This window comes from Volvox carteri (assembly GCF_000143455.1).
Source record: "Volvox carteri f. nagariensis unplaced genomic scaffold VOLCAscaffold_35, whole genome shotgun sequence".
Lineage (NCBI taxonomy): Eukaryota > Viridiplantae > Chlorophyta > Chlorophyceae > Chlamydomonadales > Volvocaceae > Volvox > Volvox carteri.
In genome coordinates this window covers 596,841-620,803 of record NW_003307578.1, presented here as the reverse complement: position 1 = coordinate 620,803, position 23,963 = coordinate 596,841, and the positions used below count along the sequence as shown (strand labels likewise).

Sequence of the window (23,963 nt, the reverse complement as noted above, 5' to 3'; positions counted from 1 at the left end):
GTGGGGGTGGCAGAGCAGTAGCAACAACACACTCAGGTTGGTCACGGAAAGGGAGTGGAGAGTTGTGGATGACAGCGTAACCCCCCCCGCCATCTCGCGTGTTTGCGTGTGCGTGTGTGCGTGTGTGAGCATGCAGGCCCTCTCTTTGCTTTCTGAGCCACCGCCCAAGTACCGAACAGTGGGTTATTCGTCACGTCTGCAGACCGCATCCATCGCACCGTTGTTGTTTTCAGTTTCCTTCATGGCTAGCTAGCGGCGTAATGGCAACAATCCAATGCGACACACATATCCACATACATACATATCTACACACACAGACAGATAGACAGACAGACAGACGTACCTGCGGTGCTCCTCCAGGGCCCCCACTGACGGGTCGCAGGGGTGCGGGGGAGGACGTGCGTGTCAAACCCTGGAAGATAAGCCCCGGCCGGCCGCCGTACTGCGTCTGGAAGGGAGGGCCGTGAAGTAGGAGAACCGGGATCTTGGACACGAGGCCGGAGAGGGGCAGAGGGGTTGGGGAAACGAGAGGGGCAGAACCGCCTATTAACCACGGCCCATCAGCCGCAAAGGCTTGCCCCCATGAAGCGACCTCCGTCCTTCCTCACAAAGAGACTCTCTACTGCCAGAAGGCCTTCAGCGGTGGTGCTAGGAAGGCTAGTCGCCATAGGCGAGTATTATCGATTCGCCGTCACGGATGGCCCCTTGACTATTTACATCGCATGGCTCTGCATGGACCTGTAGCGGCCCTGATCGGTGTTCTTAGGTACCTGTGACCCATGGGTCGGATTGCCTGTACTGACGAGTACGACCGTATTGATTATTCCCAACGTATTGATTTTTGGGTTTTGCGTATTTGATACGCATATTTGATACGACTAGACGACTAGACGACTATATGCCCGGACCCACCTGCCCGGACCCACCTGCCCGGACCCACCTGCCCGGACCCACCTGCCCGGACCCACCTGCCCGGACCCACCTGCCCGGACCCACCTGCCCGGACCCACCTGCCCGGACCCACCTGCCCGGACCCACCTGCCCGGACCCACCTGCCCGGACCCACCTGCCCGGACCCACCTGCCCGGACCCACCTGCCCGGACCCACCTGCCCGGACCCACCTGCCCGGACCCACCTGCCCGGACCCACTTGCCCGGACCCACCTGCCCGGACCCACCTGCCCGGACCCACCTGCCCGGACCCACCTGCCCGGACCCACCTGCCCGGACCCACCTGCCCGGACCCACCTGCCCGGACCCACCTGCCCGGACCCACCTGCCCGTACTGCTGGGACAGATCCGCCGACGCCGAGGCCCAGGGCACTGCGGACCCTAGGCCACCAACATCACCACCACCACCACCAGCCGCCGCCGAACCTCCCACATCCGGCAAGCCAGCCCCACCCCCACCCCCGCCGCTGGGTGTCATAATCCCGGCCACAAGCCCAAGCCCGGGCTGGTTTAGAATCTGGTTCTGGTTTTGTGTCTGGGGCTGTCCGCCGAGTAGCAGGGAGGTGATTTCAGCGTGCAGCTCCTGCAGGGGGAAACGGGGGAAAAGAAGAGGGCGAGAAGGGGGAAAAGAAAGGGGGAGTACGGAAAACACACCCAAACTCAGGCGCTACAACAGGGAGGAGTGTGGCCGGGGCCGGGGGGAAGGACAGAGATGCGGGGTGGTGGTGGTGGTGGTGGTGGTGGTCGTGGTGGCGGTTTGGTAAAATACACAGTTACACCCCCCCACCTGCGTGGCGCTGGTGAGTGTGGGTATGTCCGCACACGCCGCCTGCAGACCAGCCATTGCTTGCTCCTGTGGGGAAGAGGAGGCGGAGGAGGAGGCGGCGGCGGAAGAGGAGGCGGAGGAGGAGGCGGCGGCGGAGGAGGAGGCGGAGGAGGCGGAGGAGGCGGAGGAGGCGGAGGAGGAGGCGGAGGAGGCGGAGGAGGACAAGGCGGGTGTCTCAAGCCGCCTAGAAGCTTCTAAGAAGGGGAAAGGGTTCCGCAGGAGCAACCGTGTGCATCCTCATGTCATGTCTGATGTGCGTATCGCGCAAGGGGTTCCGAAGGAGCAACCGTGCTGAGGTGCTGAGTGCGCGAGTGGGCCCCCTTCAGGGAGGCCATCAGGACCTACATCCCCCCCACACACACATGACCACATACGCACACACACGTACACCCTGGCCAGCGTCAGGCTCGGATCGACATGTAACAGATAAACACATACATACATACATACATACATACATACATACATACATACATACATACATACATACATACATACACATACACATACAACAGCGCAGTTCGTTAAACCACACCATGAGCGCGCCGGTGGCATTGGCCTGCCACAGCACGTAGTCCAGAGCCGCCTGGCGCGGTGACGGCCGGGTGGTGATAGTGGGGGGGCGAGTGGTGGTGATAGTGGGGGGGCGAGTGGTGGTGATAGTGGGGGGGCGAGTGGTGGTGATAGTGGGGGGGCGAGTGGTGGTGATAGTGGGGGGGCGAGTGGTGGTGATAGTGGGGGGGCGAGTGGTGGTGATAGTGGGGGCGGCCCCCGGGCAGGTAGGGATGACAACGGGGTGGGTGGGGGGGTGGGGGGGGTGGGGGGTTGAACGGAAGCTTCAAGACAAGCAGCACATGATGATCTGGACAAGCAGGTGTGTGGTGGTAGTGGAGGGGGATGGAGGAGTTTTGGAATTGGGAAATAAAGGACACGCGGGCGTGAGAGCGCACATGGTTTGCACAGCGGGCGGCCCGTAATCAGGAGGTGGAGGTGCGCGCACGTAATCCATGTGCGAGCTGTCTAGTGACAGGTGGGGGGCTGGGAGGGGGGAGGTTCATACCGACACACACACACAACATATATACATACATGTATACACATATATACACACATGTATATATTTATACCGGCAGCCATCCGAGGGGGAGAGGGGAAGCAAGGCCCGGGTTGTGTACATACATACATACATACATACACCCAGCCTAGCTCCAATTTGCTGTCCCACTTCCCCCCTCTTCCCCACACCCACACCCACACATTCCCCCCACCTGCCCCAGCGGAATAAGCTGTCCAAAATGATGCGGTGTCAGTTGCTCGTCATCCTCGTTAGTAATGCTGCCGTACGTGAGGTTGGGCAGAAGGCCCTCGAGCAGTCCCACGTCCAGGGAGGACACGAGGCGGTCCACGTCAGCAGCGTTCAGAGTGGACCAGGAGATCTCCGTACGCTGCTTGCGGAAACGGAAGTGCCGAGCCCGGGAGTCCTCCGCCTGCGTTCTCACGGGGGGCCAGGGGGCGAAGGTTGCGTGTGGGGTTACATGCGCACACTAAAAACCAGACTGGCCAAAGGGGCGCCGCTGTTGCTTGGCTCATATTTGGGTGGGGGGGGGGTTGTGGGGGTGAAGACGAACCACGGACGAGTGAAGCTGCTGCCAAGGAAAGAGTGTACAAGACGCAGGGTTGTGGGTGGCCTTACGTTGGGGGGGGTTCTGGTTGAAGGTCCATGATGAGGAGAAAGGGACAAGGACAGGGCAACAGGGCAACAGGCGAGGAGGAAAGGAGACAGGGAAGGTGAAAGTGGAGACGAGGCGAACAAAGGAGGGAATGGAACGCAGCTGAGGTCAAAAGAGGCAACACACGGGGAGAGGGGGGGGGACGAAGGTAGGGCCAGAGCGGCGCAGGGAGAGGAGGGGTTAGGCCCAGCGCCCTTGCACACACAGGTCGTCACACAGGCAGCGAGCTTTTCCCCCGATTACCTCATTCCTATCTTCGTACCTCCCCGCCTGCTCCCCCCGCCCACTTTCCTTCACCTTCCTCCCCTCACCCACTACCCACACACTTCCACAACGTGGATTCTTGCGCTGGCATTTCCCGCCAATCTCACACAGGGTCCGATCCAACTCCCGTTTCTCCCCCCTGTCCCCCCTTTCTCCGATGGCTCCATTCCCACCTCCTTTCCAGTCACGTAGCCTGGCCCCTGAGGCCACTGGCCCCCCTCTCCTCCCCACAACCTTACCCCCCGACCTCCCCTGCTCAGACTTTGAAAGTTGACCTACAATCAATCTTGGCACCACCTCCTGCCACCCTACGAATATTCCCTCTTCTCCATTCTCCCCTCTTCCCACTCGCCTCCAGTGCATCCAGCGCCAGGTTGTACTCCCTATCCGCCGCCTCCAGCACCGCCTTGGCCGCATCGGTGGCGTCAAGCGGCCCCCGGCTGAGGCTGCCCAGCGTCACACTCTCAGACACGAAGACAGAGCCCACCTCCAAGTAGCTGCGAGCTGCGGCCTTCCAGCTGGGGATAAATGGAGGGGGCGTGTATGTATATGTATATGAGTGTGTGCATGTGTGCATGTATGTATGTATGTATGTATGTATGACTTGGGTCATACACTGTGGGCCGCGAGCGCCGGGGGCCGGAGCCGAAACACAGCGCAAGGGTCGGGAGCATGTATGTATGTATGAGGGAATGTGGAAGAGTGGTAAAGGGTAAGGAGGGTAAGATGTGGGGGATAGGGAGGGGTAAGCCACCGAGTCAGACAGGCATGCCAGGAAAAAACGTTGACAGATGGGAACATGCTATGTACCAAGTTATGCAGGCATGGAAGGAAAGGGGCAGCCAGACGACATGTATCAGATAGCGGTAGCTGGCCAAGACAAGAAAAAGGGCTCTCGAGCTTGGAACTCGTACTGGCGGGGTAGTGTGTGAGCGGGCAGGTCCGGCGTCGTTCGGCATCTGTCCACGGCACTTGCCTTTTCCAAAACCGACACGCCCACCCCATTCCACACCCTTGGCATCCCTTCCTGCACCAGTGTACACTTCGCACCCTGTTGTTCTGCCTTCTCATGCTTCCCTTCTTAGCTATCCAACCCGGAATATCCCCTCTCCTCCTCGCCTTCCACCCTCCCCCTCTGCCGAGCCCCGTCTCCCTCCCACCCTCCAACTCCACAATGCCTTTCCCCGACGCAGCCCTGCTCCTTCCGCACCTCTCCGCCGCCGCAGTTGCTGTGTTGTAGCACTCCAGCAGCAGCGCATGCGCCGCCCGCAGGTGCCCGCAGTACTCTACGGCGAGCTGTAGCAGCCGGAACAACTGCACGCAGTTGGCGGGGGACAGCCGGTCCCTTTCCGCAGCGAAGGAGCCGCGCTGGAGGGTGTCCAGACAGTCCTCTACCGCCTGAACGTCAGTTAGACGAATCTGCGGATGTGCGGGAGGAGGGGCGGGGAGGGGGGGAGGGGGGGAAGGGGGGGAGGGGCGGGGAATATTTGTTTGGAGGTGGTGCTGTTTGGAGGTGCGTGCAGAAGGGTGGGATGCAGGGGTGGTGATTGGAGGAGATCGAGGTCATATGCATTCATGCGTTAAGACGCGGTTCAGTGTAACCAGGAAACCAGTCTGGACGTTGTCATTGTGGAACGCAAACGTGAGTGCCCTGGCATTTTTGGGATGGGTTGGGATGGCGTTGGGGGCGGCCATGTAGACGAGATTGCGTGCAAATGGGTGCAATAAGCGGTGCACATCCATGTCTCTTAAGGAACGTCTTACAAGCCGGTGAAAACCCCATGGATTGATTCGCGTGTCCTTGCGTAATTGTTTGTGTTCAAGAGCTACGTGGGCTTCTGGAATGTGGGTGGTACAACCATTTCGTGGACACAGCAGCAAATCATGACCCTTAAATCGTTTCATGTGTCCAACAAACCCTGCATGGGCTAGGTGGCGGACAGGCGAGGGAGGCAATCGGAAACACGTCCCTGGGCAAGGGGTTCCCAATATAAGCGTCAGGTGCATTAATATAGGTCATACCGCAGAGCATCCAAGCAGTAGGACCGCACAAGGCACAGGAAAAGGAAAGAGTGGTTCCTCTAGGACATATCGGATTCTCCGTCGACCTGCCGACACACCCGGGTCCATCCGTATGTATGTAGTGGGGTGAGGAGGTAGGGAGGAAGTGGAGGAGGGAGCTGCGTGCTGAATATGTTGCCTGAATGTTCCAGACAAAAGAAAATCGTGGCTTGTCACAAGGATGTGCAGGCGTATGGAAGCAGAAAGGCTTTCGTTAATCATATGCAAGGGATGTGGGTCACAACCGTGCTGCGCAACGCGGTCCTGTCGCAAAGCGTAACGCTCAAATATTTTTTCAATTAAGAACCTTTGCTTGTGTTATACAATCCACTACTTGCCACCGCCCTCGGCTTTTACCCCAAATGGCAACCTACATGCCGGCCCTTGTACAGCACAAGCCGCAGTGACCTGAACCACACGCACCACTGTGTCAATATCAATGCCATGTAGCAGCCGCCAGTCAAAGTAGTTATTACGGTATGTAAACTGGAAGCCTGCCAAGCTAAGCGCGAGGGGCTGTCGAGTTGCCATAGCGGAATTACTGGATATGGACCGGCTTGGCGTGTTGGGTTGACTGCTTTGCACGCTCTTTAAATTTCTAGCTCTTTCAGAAGCTTTTACACATATCTTTCGGTAATTCCGATCGAATCAAGTCAATCATCTGCATACTGGTCATGCCACTGTCATAAATTGAGTCCTTAAGAAGAAAATTGTCCCGTTGAAAAAACGAAAACGGTACTTCCTCGCTAAAGCATGCTATGACCACGGAACACTCAGTTCCCGTTTCTTCTGTTGATTGAATCCATTCGTACAAAATCCCCCCAAAGGGCAAATTTGAGCGTAAGAAAACCATATAGCATTTGTCCCTTAAAACATAGGATATGCTTTTGCTACTAATAATCAGCATAACCCATAACATTATTCCGTATGCTGCGCGCTGCCTTGATGGTTGCTGCTGCAAGGGCCGCCGTCAGAGTTCCCTTTTTTGGCTAAAGTCCGGTCGTCCATAAGTTTAATTACGTGGAAATAGAAGGTAAGTTGTGTTGTGCTCACTGTATAGAGGTCCTTGCAGTTGTCGCTGAATAGAGCATCGGTTCATTTGGGCCGCGGCGGCCAGCAGAAAAATGGTAAATGATATTTTCGCCCCAGTCCTATGGGTCCCTCATCTAGCGATATCTCTGCTGATGGACAGACGTTATGGAGTCTCTTGACTCACCAGCTGCTGTCACTCCTCGTGTGCCACGTCTCTTCGTAACGTGCCAGCCTTGCCCCTGCACAATATTAATGTCAATTTGCTGCTCGGCTCACTCGTAGACTGATGACGATGCATTAGTTCCAACACATTTCTGAGTAGCCATGAGAGCGTGTCCATCCGCGGCCCTGCCGCCATGTACAGATAAATAAATAGATTGCGCATTTCCGCCACGTCGTTCGTTCACAAGTAGCCCGCCCAGGCCTGTCAATGGGAAGGACGACACTTTCCCCGACTGATCGACGCTGAAGCACCAACCTTCTTACTTTTTAGGGCCCTCGGGTCCGTCAAGCCAGATGAACTGACCCTTGACATGGCTCCTGGGCCGCACCATACGTGCGCTTGATGTATGCATTCCCTGCTCCCTTCAATTGAGATGAAAGGTGATTTGAACCTTTTCGTCCATGCTTTGAGTGCCCAGCGCGACCCTGCTTGCGTCATACCAACCCCGATATGTTTACCCCCTATATCCTTTGGCCCTCTTTTGCTGCTTTCAGACTCTCGAGCTGTAGTACATCCTGCAGCACGCATGCACGTACGGTCCAGCCCAGGTTTTGACATGTCTACAGATCCCCATACAGACAGTCCGGCTCCTTTCATAACTAGTTACACAGCTTGCTCTGTGCTGTGAAAACCCGTTCCGAGGAGCCACAGGGCCGGTTGCGAGAGCTCAACATCTCCTTGCTGCTATTGATTGAGCACGCTATCCTAGCTCTTCGTCATGGTTTGGGGCTGGGACGATTGCGCCCAGACATGTCTTGATTCAACACCTGCGTTGGTCAATATATGGTTGGCTGTATTGTGGCTTGAAATCATTTTCCTGTCCACCACGCGACGTTATGGGCACCTGCTACGTACTGGCCTGCACAAAATGAACATTTGGCATGGAGCCCTTGCCTATTCCTCTATTTTCTGCGCTATGACGACAACTTCAAGCTGTTGATGACACCTCATGATTAAAGCTACTACACAGAAAATGACTTTTCCTTCCACCGGGCGCTCTGGCCTACTCGGACATCCGGATTCGCAGTGGCTGTAATTATCTTGGTCTCCAAGGTTTTCTTACCCGAGCTTAAAACGGGTTCTTCGCATTTGCACTAAGCGTTGCATATGCTCACCGATGGCTTTCCCATTGTTCAGAAATGACATCGTGTTTTGCAACTCTCTGGCCATGAGAACGAATGTCCCTTAGGCCCCCTTTCCCAACCGCCTCCCTACTTCATCTTTTTTATTTTCTTTCCAGCTGTCCTCCTCTGGCCGTGACGACAGTGGTCCATATGGGGGTTCCTGTCCCCAAACATCTCCCGCTTGCTGGGAGATGGATGGATCTGTTCTGAGCCATGTACTGCATCTGTAGATTGCCGTTGATGACAATCCCTGTTTTGCCTGCATGCTGTTCTCTGGCCGTGACGACAATGGTCCATATGGGGGTTCCTGTCCCCAAACATCTTCCGCTTGCTGGGAGACGGATGGATCTGTTCTGAGCCATGTACTGCATCTGTACGTTACTGTTGATGACAATCCCTGTTTTGCCTGCATGCTGTTCTCTGGCCGTGACGACAGTGGTCCATATGGGGGTTCCTGTCCCCAAACATCTCCTGCTTGCTGGGAGACGGATGGATCTGTTCTGAGCCGTGCTCTGTATCTGTATGTTGGTAACCTATTACCTCTTTTGCTGCTGCATGAAAGTTTAGCCTTTGCATGAAGCGCATTCTTCACTGCTTCATGATTTCATCATGCCGCAAATGAAGAAATGTATCTATGCCCATGATGAAGCACGCCAAGTTGTAACTGCTGTGGTGTAGTCAGATTTCTGCTCTGCAGGAGTGAACCTACCTGGTGAAGCCGCGCAGTCTAGGGCAGGTCATGTTCATGGGCACCTCAGGTGGCAATGTGCATACGGTGCAACCTTGTTGCGGTTTGAGGCAAATGCTTGAGTGCTTCGTCTTGGCATACGATGATGCTGTTGGTGTCTTTCCTGATTTGATTTATATTTAGATGGCCGATGATGACGTTTCCAAACAGGGCTTCTCTCAGAAAAAACCATTCGCAGGGCCCGTCTAGAGCTTTCGCCTTCGCCGGGCTTGAGAGCTGATGCCGCTTGATTCTTCCTTGGATGTCTGAGGCTTTTCAACTGTTTCGCTGAGGGGTTCCAGCTGGACTGCGCGTTTGTTCTGTTGAGTGTTGAATGTGTGGTGGTACTTGTCGTGTGGTTGATGAGAAAACGCCAGTAATAATCTCACGACGGTCTTCTGAATGGCATTCGTGCCCTGCTGAGGTCGCTGGTTGTTTAATCTGACACACCGTTATACTGGTGTTCATCAACACCGGCATTCTCTGTCGTACCGCTGTGGATGTCGTCGCTTGCTTGTGAATGAATTAGGGATGCAGCCTACGGGTTTCATGTTCCCTCGCTCCTTCATGTGGTATTGGTGCTGATGCTGCCGCCACCACCACCGCTAATGATATCACGATCAGCACCGTTGTCAAGGTTTCACCGTTCATGGAAGGCTGTCGTCTCGATGTTTATCAAGAAAGTATCTGGTAAGTCGCTGTGAGGCACCTCTCAAGGCAACCTTTCAAGAGAATTTTTAGCTGCCAAGGCGTTGCTAATTTGTGGAGGGTTAGAAAGCGATGAATGATATTTTCGCCCCAGTCCTATGGGTCCCTCATCTAGGGATATCTCTGCTGATGGACAGACGTTATGGCGTCTCTGGCTCACCAGCTGCTGTCACCCCTAGTGTGCCACGTCTCTTCGTAACGTGCCAGCGTTGCCCCTGCACCATAGTAATGTCAATTCGCTGCTCAGCTCATTCGTAGACCAATGACGATACGTTCGTTCACACACTTTTCTGAGTAGCCATGAGAGCGTGTCCATCCGCTGCCCTGCCGCCATGTACAGATAAATAAATAGATTGCGCATTTCCGCCACGTCATTCGTGCGCAAGTAGCCCGCCCAGGCCTGTCAATGGGAAGGACGACACTTTCCCCGACTGATCGACGCTGAAGCACCAACCTTCTAACTTTTTAGGGCCCTCGGGTCCGTCAAGCCAGATGAACTGACCCTTGACATGGCTCCTGGGCCGCACCATACCTGCACTCCCACGCGCGTCCAATACTAATGTGCTTGATACATGATTAATGCATTCCCTGCTCCCTTCAATTGAGGTGATTGTGATTTGAACCTTTTCGTGTGTGCGTGGAGTGCCTAGCGCCGCCTACTTGCGTCCTACCACCCTCGCTAGACCTTATGTCCTCTTGCCGTGACGATAATGGTCCATATGGGGGTTCCTGTCCCCAAACATCTCCCGCTTGCTGGGAGACGGATGGATCTGTTCTGAGCCATGTACTGCATCTGTAGATTGCCGTTGATGACAATCCCTGTTTTGCCTGCATGCTGTTCTCTGGCCGTGACGATAGTGGTCCATATGGGGGTTCCTGTCCCCAAACATCTCCCGCTTGCTGGGAGACGGATGGATCTGTTCTGAGCCATGTACTGCATCTGTAGATTGCCGTTGATGACAATCCCTGTTTTGCCTGCATGCTGTTCTCTGGCCGTGACGATAATGGTCCATATGGGGGTTCCTGTCCCCAAACATCTCCCGCTTGCTGGGAGACGGATGGATCTGTTCTGAGCCATGTACTGCATCTGTAGATTGCCGTTGATGACAATCCCTGTTTTGCCTGCATGCTGTTCTCTGGCCGTGACGACAATGGTCCATATGGGGGTTCCTGTCCCCAAACATCTTCCGCTTGCTGGGAGACGGATGGATCTGTTCTGAGCCATGTACTGCATCTGTATATTGCCGTTGATGACAATCCCTGTTTTGCCTGCATGCTGTTCTCTGGCCGTGACGACAGTGGTCCATATGGGGGTTCCTGTCCCCAAACATCTCCCGCTTGCTGGGAGACGGATGGATCTGTTCTGAGCCATGTACTGCATCTGTACGCTACTGTTGATGACAATCCCTGTTTTGCCTGCATGCTGTTCTCTGGCCGTGACGACAGTGGTCCATATGGGGGTTCCTGTCCCCAAACATCTCCCGCTTGCTGGGAGACGGATGGATCTGTTCTGAGCCATGTACTGCATCTGTAGATTGCCGTTGATGACAATTCTTGTTTTGCCTGCATGCTGTTCTCTGGCCGTGACGACAGTGGTCCATATGGGGGTTCCTGTCCCCAAACATCTCCCGCTTGCTGGGAGACGGATGGATCTGTTCTGAGCCATGTACTGCATCTGTAGATTGCCGTTGATGACAATCCCTGTTTTGCCTGCATGCTGTTCTCTGGCCGTGACGACAGTGGTCCATATGGGGGTTCCTGTCCCCAAACATCTCCCGCTTGCTGGGAGACGGATGGATCTGTTCTGAGCCATGTACTGCATCTGTAGATTGCCGTTGATGACAATCCCTGTTTTGCCTGCATGCTGTTCTCTGGCCGTGACGACAGTGGTCCATATGGGGGTTCCTGTCCCCAAACATCTCCCGCTTGCTGGGAGACGGATGGATCTGTTCTGAGCCATGTACTGCATCTGTAGATTGCCGTTGATGACAATCCCTGTTTTGCCTGCATGCTGTTCTCTGGCCGTGACGACAGTGGTCCATATGGGGGTTCCTGTCCCCAAACATCTCCCGCTTGCTGGGAGACGGATGGATCTGTTCTGAGCCATGTACTGCATCTGTAGATTGCCGTTGATGACAATTCTTGTTTTGCCTGCATGCTGTTCTCTGGCCGTGACGACAGTGGTCCATATGGGGGTTCCTGTCCCCAAACATCTCCCGCTTGCTGGGAGACGGATGGATCTGTTCTGAGCCATGTACTGCATCTGTAGATTGCCGTTGATGACAATCCCTGTTTTGCCTGCATGCTGTTCTCTGGCCGTGACGACAGTGGTCCATATGGGGGTTCCTGTCCCCAAACATCTCCCGCTTGCTGGGAGACGGATGGATCTGTTCTGAGCCATGTACTGCATCTGTACGATACTGTTGATGACAATCCCTGTTTTACCTGCATGCTGTTCTCTGGCCGTGACGACAGTGGTCCATATGGGGGTTCCTGTCCCCAAACATCTCCCGCTTGCTGGGAGACGGATGGATCTGTTCTGAGCCATGTACTGCATCTGTAGATTGCCGTTAATGTCTATTCTTGGTTTGCCTGCATGCTTTTCTCTGGCCGTGACGACAGTGGTCCATATGGGGGTTCCTGTCCCCAAACATCTCCCGCTTGCTGGGAGACGGATGGATCTGTTCTGAGCCATGTACTGCATCTGTAGATTGCCGTTGATGACAATCCCTGTTTTGCCTGCATGCTGTTCTCTGGCCGTGACGATAATGGTCCATATGGGGGTTCCTGTCCCCAAACATCTCCCGCTTGCTGGGAGACGGATGGATCTGTTCTGAGCCATGTACTGCATCTGTACGTTACTGTTGATGACAATCCCTGTTTTGCCTGCATGCTGTTCTCTGGCCGTGACGACAATGGTCCATATGGGGGTTCCTGTCCCCAAACATCTCCCGCTTGCTGGGAGACGGATGGATCTGTTCTGAGCCATGTACTGCATCTGTAGGTTGCCGTTGATGACAATCCCTGTTTTGCCTGCATGCTGTTCTCTGGCCGTGACGACAATGGTCCATATGGGGGTTCCTGTCCCCAAACATCTCCCGCTTGCTGGGAGACGGATGGATCTGTTCTGAGCCATGTACTGCATCTGTAGATTGCCGTTGATGACAATCCCTGTTTTGCCTGCATGCTGTTCTCTGGCCGTGACGACAATGGTCCATATGGGGGTTCCTGTCCCCAAACATCTCCCGCTTGCTGGGAGACGGATGGATCTGTTCTGAGCCATGTACTGCATCTGTAGATTGCCGTTGATGACAATCCCTGTTTTGCCTGCATGCTGTTCTCTGGCCGTGACGACAATGGTCCATATGGGGGTTCCTGTCCCCAAACATCTCCCGCTTGCTGGGAGACGGATGGATCTGTTCTGAGCCATGTACTGCATCTGTACGTTACTGTTGATGACAATCCCTGTTTTGCCTGCATGCTGTTCTCTGGCCGTGACGACAATGGTCCATATGGGGGTTCCTGTCCCCAAACATCTCCCGCTTGCTGGGAGACGGATGGATCTGTTCTGAGCCATGTACTGCATCTGTACGTTACTGTTGATGACAATCCCTGTTTTGCCTGCATGCTGTTCTCTGGCCGTGACGACAATGGTCCATATGGGGGTTCCTGTCCCCAAACATCTTCCGCTTGCTGGGAGACGGATGGATCTGTTCTGAGCCATGTACTGCATCTGTACGTTACTGTTGATGACAATCCCTGTTTTGCCTGCATGCTGTTCTCTGGCCGTGACGACAATGGTCCATATGGGGGTTCCTGTCCCCAAACATCTCCCGCTTGCTGGGAGACGGATGGATCTGTTCTGAGCCATGTACTGCATCTGTACGTTACTGTTGATGACAATCCCTGTTTTGCCTGCATGCTGTTCTCTGGCCGTGACGACAATGGTCCATATGGGGGTTCCTGTCCCCAAACATCTCCCGCTTGCTGGGAGACGGATGGATCTGTTCTGAGCCATGTACTGCATCTGTACGTTACTGTTGATGACAATCCCTGTTTTGCCTGCATGCTGTTCTCTGGCCGTGACGACAATGGTCCATATGGGGGTTCCTGTCCCCAAACATCTCCCGCTTGCTGGGAGACGGATGGATCTGTTCTGAGCCATGTACTGCATCTGTACGTTACTGTTGATGACAATCCCTGTTTTGCCTGCATGCTTTTCTCTGGCCGTGACGACAATGGTCCATATGGGGGTTCCTGTCCCCAAACATCTCCCGCTTGCTGGGAGACGGATGGATCTGTTCTGAGCCATGTACTGCATCTGTAGATTGCCGTTGATGACAATCCCTGTTTTTGCCTGCATGCTGTTCTCTGGCCGTGACGACAATGGTCCATATGGGGGTTCCTGTCCCCAAACATCTCCCGCTTGCTGGGAGACGGATGGATCTGTTCTGAGCCATGTACTGCATCTGTACGTTACTGTTGATGACAATCCCTGTTTTGCCTGCAGTCTTTTCTCTGGCCGTGACGACAATGGTCCATATGGGGGTTCCTGTCCCCAAACATCTCCCGCTTGCTGGGAGACGGATGGATCTGTTCTGAGCCATGTACTGCATCTGTACGTTGCTGTTGATGACAATCCCTGTTTTGCCTGCATGCTGTTCTCTGGCCGTGACGACAATGGTCCATATGGGGGTTCCTGTCCCCAAACATCTCCCGCTTGCTGGGAGACGGATGGATCTGTTCTGAGCCATGTACTGCATCTGTACGTTGCCGTTGATGACAATCCCTGTTTTGCCTGCATGCTGTTCTCTGGCCGTGACGACAATGGTCCATATGGGGGTTCCTGTCCCCAAACATCTCCCGCTTGCTGGGAGACGGATGGATCTGTTCTGAGCCATGTACTGCATCTGTAGATTGCCGTTGATGACAATCCCTGTTTTGCCTGCATGCTTTTCTCTGGCCGTGACGACAATGGTCCATATGGGGGTTCCTGTCCCCAAACATCTCCCGCTTGCTGGGAGACGGATGGATCTGTTCTGAGCCATGTACTGCATCTGTAGATTGCCGTTGATGACAATCCCTGTTTTGCCTGCATGCTTTTCTCTGGCCGTGACGACAATGGTCCATATGGGGGTTCCTGTCCCCAAACATCTCCCGCTTGCTGGGAGACGGATGGATCTGTTCTGAGCCATGTACTGCATCTGTAGATTGCCGTTGATGACAATCCCTGTTTTGCCTGCATGCTTTTCTCTGGCCGTGACGACAATGGTCCATATGGGGGTTCCTGTCCCCAAACATCTCCCGCTTGCTGGGAGACGGATGGATCTGTTCTGAGCCATGTACTGCATCTGTACGTTGCCGTTGATGACAATCCCTGTTTTGCCTGCATGCTTTTCTCTGGCCGTGACGACAATGGTCCATATGGGGGTTCCTGTCCCCAAACATCTCCCGCTTGCTGGGAGACGGATGGATCTGTTCTGAGCCATGTACTGCATCTGTACGTTGCCGTTGATGACAATCCCTGTTTTGCCTGCATGCTGTTCTCTGGCCGTGACGACAATGGTCCATATGGGGGTTCCTGTCCCCAAACATCTCCCGCTTGCTGGGAGACGGATGGATCTGTTCTGAGCCATGTACTGCATCTGTAGATTGCCGTTGATGACAATCCCTGTTTTGCCTGCATGCTTTTCTCTGGCCGTGACGACAATGGTCCATATGGGGGTTCCTGTCCCCAAACATCTCCCGCTTGCTGGGAGACGGATGGATCTGTTCTGAGCCATGTACTGCATCTGTAGATTGCCGTTGATGACAATCCCTGTTTTGCCTGCATGCTGTTCTCTGGCCGTGACGACAATGGTCCATATGGGGGTTCCTGTCCCCAAACATCTCCCGCTTGCTGGGAGACGGATGGATCTGTTCTGAGCCATGTACTGCATCTGTACATTGCCGTTGATGACAATCCCTGTTTTGCCTGCATGCTTTTCTCTGGCCGTGACGACAATGGTCCATATGGGGGTTCCTGTCCCCAAACATCTCCCGCTTGCTGGGAGACGGATGGATCTGTTCTGAGCCATGTACTGCATCTGTAGATTGCCGTTGATGACAATCTCTGTTTTGCCTGCATGCTGTTCTCTGGCCGTGACGACAGTGGTCCATATGGGGGTTCCTGTCCCCAAACATCTCCCGCTTGCTGGGAGACGGATGGATCTGTTCTGAGCCATGTACTGCATCTGTAGATTGCCGTTGATGACAATCCCTGTTTTGCCTGCATGCTGTTCTCTGGCCGTGACGACAGTGGTCCATATGGGGGTTCCTGTCCCCAAACATCTCCCGCTTGCTGGGAGACGGATGGATCTGTTCTGAGCCATGTACTGCATCTGTAAATTGCCGTTGATGTCTATTCTTGTTTTGCCTGCATGCTGTTCTCTGGCCGTGACGACAGTGGTCCATATGGGGGTTCCTGTCCCAAAACATCTCCCGCTTGCTGGGAGACGGATGGATCTGTTCTGAGCCATGTACTGCATCTGTAGATTGCCGTTGATGACAATCCCTGTTTTGCCTGCATGCTGTTCTCTGGCCGTGACGACAGTGGTCCATATGGGGGTTCCTGTCCCCAAACATCTCCCGCTTGCTGGGAGACGGATGGATCTGTTCTGAGCCATGTACTGCATCTGTAGATTGCCGTTGATGACAATCTCTGTTTTGCCTGCATGCTGTTCTCTGGCCGTGACGACAGTGGTCCATATGGGGGTTCCTGTCCCCAAACATCTCCCGCTTGCTGGGAGACGGATGGATCTGTTCTGAGCCATGTACTGCATCTGTAGATTGCCGTTGATGACAATCCCTGTTTTGCCTGCATGCTGTTCTCTGGCCGTGACGACAGTGGTCCATATGGGGGTTCCTGTCCCCAAACATCTCCCGCTTGCTGGGAGACGGATGGATCTGTTCTGAGCCATGTACTGCATCTGTAGATTGCCGTTGATGACAATCCCTGTTTTGCCTGCATGCTGTTCTCTGGCCGTGACGACAGTGGTCCATATGGGGGTTCCTGTCCCCAAACATCTCCCGCTTGCTGGGAGACGGATGGATCTGTTCTGAGCCATGTACTGCATCTGTAAATTGCCGTTGATGACTATTCTTGTTTTGCCTGCATGCTGTTCTCTGGCCGTGACGACAGTGGTCCATATGGGGGTTCCTGTCCCAAAACATCTCCCGCTTGCTGGGAGACGGATGGATCTGTTCTGAGCCATGTACTGCATCTGTAAATTGCCCTGATGTCTATTCTTGTTTTGCCTGCATGCTGTCCTCCGGCCGTGACGACAGTGGTCCATATGGGGGTTCCTGTCCCAAAACATCTCCCGCTTGCTGGGAGACGGATGGATCTGTTCGGAGCCATGTACTGCATCTGTAAATTGCCGTTGATGTCTATTCTTGTTTTGCCTGCATGCTGTCCTCTGGCCGTGACGACAGTGGTCCATATGGGGGTTCCTGTCCCAAAACATCTCCCGCTTGCTGGGAGACGGATGGATCTGTTCTGAGCCATGTACTGCATCTGTATATTGCCGTTGATGACTATTCTTGTTTTGCCTGCATGCTGTTCTCTGGCCGTGACGACAGTGGTCCATATGGGGGTTCCTGTCCCCAAACATCTCCCGCTTGCTGGGAGACGGATGGATCTGTTCTGAGCCATGTACTGCATCTGTAGATTGCCGTTGATGACAATCTCTGTTTTGCCTGCATGCTGTTCTCTGGCCGTGACGACAGTGGTCCATATGGGGGTTCCTGTCCCCAAACATCTCCCGCTTGCTGGGAGACGGATGGATCTGTTCTGAGCCATGTACTGCATCTGTAGATTGCCGTTGATGACAATCCCTGTTTTGCCTGCATGCTGTTCTCTGGCCGTGACGACAGTGGTCCATATGGGGGTTCCTGTCCCCAAACATCTCCCGCTTGCTGGGAGACGGATGGATCTGTTCTGAGCCATGTACTGCATCTGTATATTGCCGTTGATGACAATCCCTGTTTTGCCTGCATGCTGTTCTCTGGCCGTGACGACAGTGGTCCATATGGGGGTTCCTGTCCCCAAACATCTCCCGCTTGCTGGGAGACGGATGGATCTGTTCTGAGCCATGTACTGCATCTGTAGATTGCCGTTGATGACAATCCCTGTTTTGCCTGCATGCTGTTCTCTGGCCGTGACGACAGTGGTCCATATGGGGGTTCCTGTCCCCAAACATCTCCCGCTTGCTGGGAGACGGATGGATCTGTTCTGAGCCATGTACTGCATCTGTATATTGCCGTTGATGACAATTCTTGTTTTGCCTGCATGCTGTTCTCTGGCCGTGACGACAGTGGTCCATATGGGGTTCCTGTCCCCAAACATCTCCCGCTTGCTGGGAGACGGATGGATCTGTTCTGAGCCATGTACTGCATCTGTATATTGCTTGATGACAATCTCTGTTTTGCCTGCATGCTGTTCTCTGGCCGTGACGACAGTGGTCCATATGGGGGTTCCTGTCCCCAAACATCTCCCGCTTGCTGGGAGACGGATGGATCTGTTCTGAGCCATGTACTGAATCTGTATATTGCCGTTGATGACAATCTCTGTTTTGCCTGCATGCTTTTCTCTGGCCGTGACGACAGTGGTCCATATGGGGGTTCCTGTCCCCAAACATCTCCCGCTTGCTGGGAGACGGATGGATCTGTTCTGAGCCATGTACTGCATCTGTATATTGCCGTTGATGACAATCCCTGTTTTGCCTGCATGCTTTTCTCTGGCCGTGACGACAGTGGTCCATATGGGGGTTCCTGTCCCCAAACATCTCCCGCTTGCTGGGAGACGGATGGATCTGTTCTGAGCCATGTACTGAATCTGTATATTGCCGTTGATGACAATCTCTGTTTTGCCTGCATGCTTTTCTCTGGCCGTGACGACAGTGGTCCATATGGGGGTTCCTGTCCCCAAACATCTCCCGCTTGCTGGGAGACGGATGGATCTGTTCTGAGCCATGTACTGCATCTGTATATTGCCGTTGATGACTATTCTTGTTTTGCCTGCATGCTTTTCTCTGGCCGTGACGACAGTGGTCCATATGGGGGTTCCTGTCCCCAAACATCTCCCGCTTGCTGGGAGACGGATGGATCTGTTCTGAGCCATGTACTGCATCTGTATATTGCCGTTGATGACTATTCTTGTTTTGCCTGCATGCTTTTCTCTGGCCGTGACGACAGTGGTCCATATGGGGGTTCCTGTCCCCAAACATCTCCCGCTTGCTGGGAGACGGATGGATCTGTTCTGAGCCATGTACTGCATCTGTAGATTGCCGTTGATGTCTATCCTTCCATTGCGGCAGGCATTCTTCCTCCTCATCTTCCCCCTGCATTGACGCTGGGCTGTGGATGGTCAGGTGTTGCCGGCATTGCAGGGCGGCTGCTCGCTGGGTGTGGCAGTTGCAGGCACAGGCACGGGACTTGTGTGCCGTCGGAGGGCGGGGCCTGGCTGCCAGTTTGCAGCTCTCCGTGGTTAGGTTCTCTCCGCTGCCCTCTGTGTCCTCCGTACCTCCACATATCTCTTTCTGGCCTCCACGGCCTTGTTGTATTTCTTGTTATTACACGAGTGGAAGGCTTCTGGGCCAATCTAACATGTTGGTTATTTCCTCAATTCATCACCTGACAGAACCATCCACCATTACTACACTGTACTACGCCATACGAACTTGCCGCTCTGATCTGGTCTGTCGTGCAGATACTATTGCATTATGCGGTTTAGGGTTCTGGGTTCGATTTCCTAAGAGCAGATCTTCGACATTGTCGGGAGTGTAAGTGATTAGCACGCTGGATTGGTGGCATTAGCCGAAGCTCTGCCTGCCTCTGCGGATGACTGGATGATGAAAAATTATAGCAGGCAGATCAATTGCCTCGCAGATACTTGTAACCTTTAAAAATACACTCTAAACATACACAGACACACACACACACACGCACAATGGCATAACTGATCCGCAATCTGTCAAGGTCGGATCCGATGAATCGTCGTACAACGTTGTATAGGCATTACAGCATCATAACCCTCTTTCCCCACATCATAATAGTCTGGAGGCCGAGCAGACCACTGAGGCAGACCACTGAGCCCGAATTCCGTTCCTGGCGACCAAGCGAAAGAAGACCGTAACCCCAAGACCTAGATCACACACATTGCCTCGGGACTAGATCGCAACTGGCCTCATCAAAGGCAACCGGGGTATTACACGCCGAGAGAGTGCTGAAACCTCTCCTCCAGTTCTATACCTATCCGATGCATCCTGACCCAAATCGATGCACGGGCGTGAGAACTCTCCTATCCACAGCTGCCCCTCCCCCCCTTTTGCCAATCCCCCAAAATAAGAGCATACGCACACGATCAAGCACGTGGATGGATCCACAACATGCAAACCGCCAAATGAAATGCATTTCAGCACCCAGTTCAGCACCCACCACCCAGCACTCATTTGCGCGGCCGAAGCCACCATTCCCATCCTCCGCGACCCTCCCCTACTCCGCCAACTAGCCCTCGAGGTTAGCGACAACGCACTTCACCACGAGCACCACCCAATATCCCCACCCCATGTAACAGCGGCAGTTGGGCACACACATCATGGACTGACGGACTGACAGACTGACAGACTGACGGCCTTCACGACCTCGGGGGCACGGAGGCCGCCAGCAGCCCCGCCAGGTACCGCCGACGGGCCTCGTCATCCGGCAGCTGCTCCACCCACGTCCTGGTTCGTACGACAGCGACGCCGCCGCCGCCGGCCTGCTGCCCGAGGCGCCGCTGCAGCACCCGGTCCCGATAGGCCGATGTGCCGTCTTGATGGTCGAGTCGGTTGCGCATGAAGTGATGAGGACCATCCACCTCCACCGCCAATTTGTATTGGATCGGGGCGGAGGAGGTGGAGGTGGCGGAGGAGGTGGAGGGTGAAGGAGGAGATGACGGGACATAGTCTGTTGGACTGCTGTTGTTGTTGTTGTTGTTGTTCTTGTTGTTGTTGTTGTTCCCAGCAAAAGCGGCAGTGGTTGCAGCAACAGCAGGAGCTGCAGCAGCTGCTACCGGAGATGAAGCCTCGAATGGACTTGAATTTGAATTTGAATTCAAGTTCGCATCTGGGTCGGCCTCCAATGTGAGCAACACGTCCACCACCACCAGCTCCGGCTCCAACAGCACTTCCGACTCCACTGCCAGGATGCGCGGGTGCCGTACACCAGCGGTGAGGCAGTTCGGTGCGGCGGCCATTTCCTGTACGACAGACAGTACGGCAGCATGAAATGGTACTCTGAGATCCGTCGACACTACACGACTATCCCAGCGTCAAATGCGCAGTTAGGGAGTTAGGGAGGGGCTGTTGGCGCAGGGGGTGGGCGGTTAGGGAGGATATCTGCCTGCCAGGGGGGGGGTGGACTTACAAAGAGCCCTTAAACTTAAACTCAGAGATAGACGACAAACACATAGATATAGCCCTTTACTGCTGTAACAGCCTTCCTCGTACGGCATGCCTAAGTACGACAGCCCAAAGTGGCCAAACAGCACCGCTGCAACTCGGGACCTGCAGTGTCGTACATAAATCAATTTTATTTCATCATCTGATATATGTACGGCACGATACCTGCAGTGTGGCCACCACTTTCTGGTGTACGACGGTACTGCTCTGCGCGGCCAACTGCTGCCGGCGCTCCCGTATCTGCCGTATCAAGGCATCCATGCCCTGCGGCGGCGTTAAGTCGTACGCTGTCCCCGTAAGGCCCAGATATCTGCTCTCCAAATGGTACTGCACTAACTGCGGTTTACACAATCGGGGAGGTTCAGTAAGAAGGGCGGGTGGGGGCGGGTGGGGGCGGGTTTGTGTTTTCGCGGAAAAGGTACAGAAAAAGAGGGGGTGGTGATACACAGAACGTGTAAGGAAGGGCGGGTCGGGGGGGGATTAAAGAAGTCGGGGGGTCAGGGCGGGTAGTGCTCTAGTACAGAGCTATGAAAGCAGAGACCACTTAAGGCGGATCACGCGATATCCGCTTCTGCATCTCCCGTACATGCGGTACCCATCACCACAACATGATTTACCCTTTCCCGGCTTGAACCAGGCAGCAAGCCTAGGGCCCACCCGCCCACCCGCCCACACACCCACATTACTCCTGTAATAACCCACCTGGGTCAGATCGTCGTACGCCGCCGTCTCAGAACTAGGAGGTGGCGGCGATGACGAAATTGACGGCGATGACGGCGATGACGGGTCAGCCGCCGACTTCCACGTACTTGTGCCGTACCGGTTGACGCAGCTCACCAGGTACTGAACCAACGGCTGATGTCGTACCTCCCCCAGTATACCCAGGATCAACATGGACCATAGCACGTTGTAGGCCATGAGGCGAGCAGCCTGAGCCTGTGGGGGGGGGGCAGAGTGTGTGCGTGAGCGGGCGGGGGAAGGGGAGGGGGCGGGGGAGGTGGAGAGGGGAGAGGGGAGTGGGGAGTGTTGGGGTTTGCAAAGTATAGTGGTGTGCGTGTGTGTGCGTGCGTGTGTGTGTATTTATGTGGCGGGTTGTAGCTTATGCGCATATCACTCCCGAAAACAACGGCCCTAAATCCCTCATCCGGACTGCACCCCCCTTTTTGCATCTCACCCCCTTCCTCCCCCGCACACACCGCACACACCTTCAAGGCCGGCATGGCCGCCTCCAACAGCTCGTCCAACAGCGAGGACCTGTAGTTGAGATGAGCGCACGCCCGGACAGCCAGAGCCAAATCCACCACCGACACCCCCCCACTTCCCCCACCCCCCCGTCCACCACCACGAACAATCTGAAGCATACGCGTCAACAACGCGTCCATAATCTGCTCGTCCACATGTCGTAAAGCCCCCATGGCAAACAGCACATTACCGCACGTCTGAGCCGTGGCGAAGCGAAGGAGCTGGGATGGGGACGAGGATGAGGAAGAGGAGGAGGGAGGTAGCTGTGGTGATGGCGGTGATGGCAGTGATGGCGGTTGTGGTGGTGGTGGTGATGATTGCGGCGGCGGGGAGGTGAGGGAGTTCACGTCGGGGCTTCTGCTGCTATCGCTTTTACCGCCACTGCTATTGCTGTTGTCTTTGAACAGCGCCTGTGAGAGCGCCTGGAAGACCCGTGGGTCGTAGTGGTCCATGAGACCCATCGCGTACAGCGTGTTGGCCCAAACCTGGGGGAGCGGGAGGGAAGGGGTTTCCGGAGGGACTGATGCAGCCGAGGGGGCGGGCGGGGGTGGGGGAGACGAACCACGAGCGAGTGAAGGTGATGCCAAGAAAAGACTGACGCGGCAAAACTAAAGGGCGAGGGGACCGGGGAAAACACACACAACCTCTGGAACGGGTGGGTGGGTGGGTGGCGGGCGCAGCATTGGGACCGAAAAGGGACGAAAATGACGGATCGAGTGGATTCGTCGTTGTGTCAAAACACACAGCAACGGAGGAAGAGGAGTACCCGGGGTAACATGATTTTCCGGGCAAGGGGAGTTAGGAAGGGCGGGAGACACACATGTGGGGGGGCCCGCCATGCTTAGGAAGCGCTCAGTAGTTGACGACCCCTGACACTATGACTACTTCACTATATTCACTACACGACCTGACAAACCCTAAAACCCCTCCCCCGGAGGACCGGACCAGACCCGGACCGGACGGAACAACATCGCAACCGCCGAGGTACTGCCGGCGGCCCCAAGGCAGGAGGTGCAGGAGGTGCTGGAGGTGCAGGAGGTGCTGGAGGTGCAGGAGGTGCTGGAGGTGCAGGAGGTGCTGGAGGTGCAGGAGGTGCAGGAGGTGCTGGAGGTGCAGGAGGTGCTGGAGGTGCAGGAGGTGCTGGAGGTGCAGGAGGTGCTGGAGGTGCAGGAGGTGCAGGAGGTGCTGGAGGTGCTGGACGGTCGCGCAGGAAGGTGGTGGGGGCGGAATGAGGAGGGAATGAAGAAGAAATGAAGGACTGGCTCAGGGTGGGTGGTGGCAGGCGGCTGGTGTGGCAGCGGCCGCAGCAGCACTGCATTGCCCCACCACCTTAAAACTGGGGATGAGCTCTCCCACCTGGCAGGGGGGTATCTGGGGGGGGTTAAAACTGGGCAGTACAGCTTTGGACTGGACGTCAGGTGGTTGCTGCGTTGGGCGTGTCGGTTGGTACGGCATCACCCTTACCTTTTTGCAAAGAGCTCCTCCGCCGCAACCCTCCTGCTCCCTCGTACCCCGCAATCCTCGCCCTCGCCCTCCCCTCCCCTCCGCTCCCCCCCCCTCCCCTCCCCCCCCCTTCCCTCCCCTCACCGACCACA

General features: G+C 55.1%; 4 protein-coding genes across 4 annotated transcripts in view; 2 read left to right on the top strand and 2 right to left on the bottom strand.

Moving 5' to 3' along the window:
• Window positions 1-6,363, bottom strand: part of VOLCADRAFT_94032 (uncharacterized protein) — a gene marked incomplete at both ends in the record, with an annotated part of 12,490 nt that extends 6,127 nt beyond the window's left edge. The window contains 8 exons of the mRNA XM_002953217.1: window positions 344-484; window positions 1,277-1,534; window positions 1,739-1,804; window positions 2,313-2,363; window positions 3,046-3,264; window positions 4,079-4,289; window positions 4,982-5,190; window positions 6,256-6,363. Of these exons, the coding sequence (XP_002953263.1) occupies window positions 344-484; window positions 1,277-1,534; window positions 1,739-1,804; window positions 2,313-2,363; window positions 3,046-3,264; window positions 4,079-4,289; window positions 4,982-5,190; window positions 6,256-6,363 (1,263 nt within the window). The remainder of the gene's footprint in view (window positions 1-343; window positions 485-1,276; window positions 1,535-1,738; window positions 1,805-2,312; window positions 2,364-3,045; window positions 3,265-4,078; window positions 4,290-4,981; window positions 5,191-6,255) is intronic.
• Window positions 6,364-14,889: 8,526 nt separating this feature from the next.
• Window positions 14,890-15,297, top strand: VOLCADRAFT_63478 (uncharacterized protein; the record flags this gene model as incomplete). The annotated part of the gene is made up of 1 exon (XM_002953297.1): window positions 14,890-15,297. One exon carries the CDS (start codon window positions 14,890-14,892, stop codon window positions 15,295-15,297), a length of 408 nt encoding a protein of 135 aa, XP_002953343.1.
• A 1,816-nt stretch (window positions 15,298-17,113) lies between these two features.
• VOLCADRAFT_82151 (uncharacterized protein) lies at window positions 17,114-19,588 on the top strand. The gene is made up of 2 exons (XM_002953296.1): window positions 17,114-17,648; window positions 18,969-19,588. The coding sequence occupies exons 1-2, from the start codon at window positions 17,535-17,537 to the stop codon at window positions 19,320-19,322; spliced, it is 468 nt and encodes a 155-aa protein (XP_002953342.1). The 5' UTR covers window positions 17,114-17,534; the 3' UTR covers window positions 19,323-19,588.
• A 733-nt stretch (window positions 19,589-20,321) lies between these two features.
• VOLCADRAFT_94031 (uncharacterized protein) overlaps window positions 20,322-23,963 on the bottom strand; it is a gene marked incomplete at both ends in the record, with an annotated part of 19,027 nt that continues 15,385 nt past the window's right edge. The window contains 4 exons of the mRNA XM_002953216.1: window positions 20,322-20,924; window positions 21,292-21,462; window positions 21,829-22,062; window positions 22,332-22,853. Of these exons, the coding sequence (XP_002953262.1) occupies window positions 20,322-20,924; window positions 21,292-21,462; window positions 21,829-22,062; window positions 22,332-22,853 (1,530 nt within the window). The remainder of the gene's footprint in view (window positions 20,925-21,291; window positions 21,463-21,828; window positions 22,063-22,331; window positions 22,854-23,963) is intronic.

Coding starts and splice junctions, on each gene's coding strand:
- VOLCADRAFT_82151 (XM_002953296.1), top strand. CDS start 17,535: ATGCTGTTCTCTGGCCGTGACGACAGTGGTCCATATGGGGGTTCCTGT. Junction 17,649..18,968: donor GCCATGTACTGCATCTGTAT/ATTGCCGTTGAT, acceptor CTGCATCTGTAG/ATTGCCGTTGATGTCTATCC.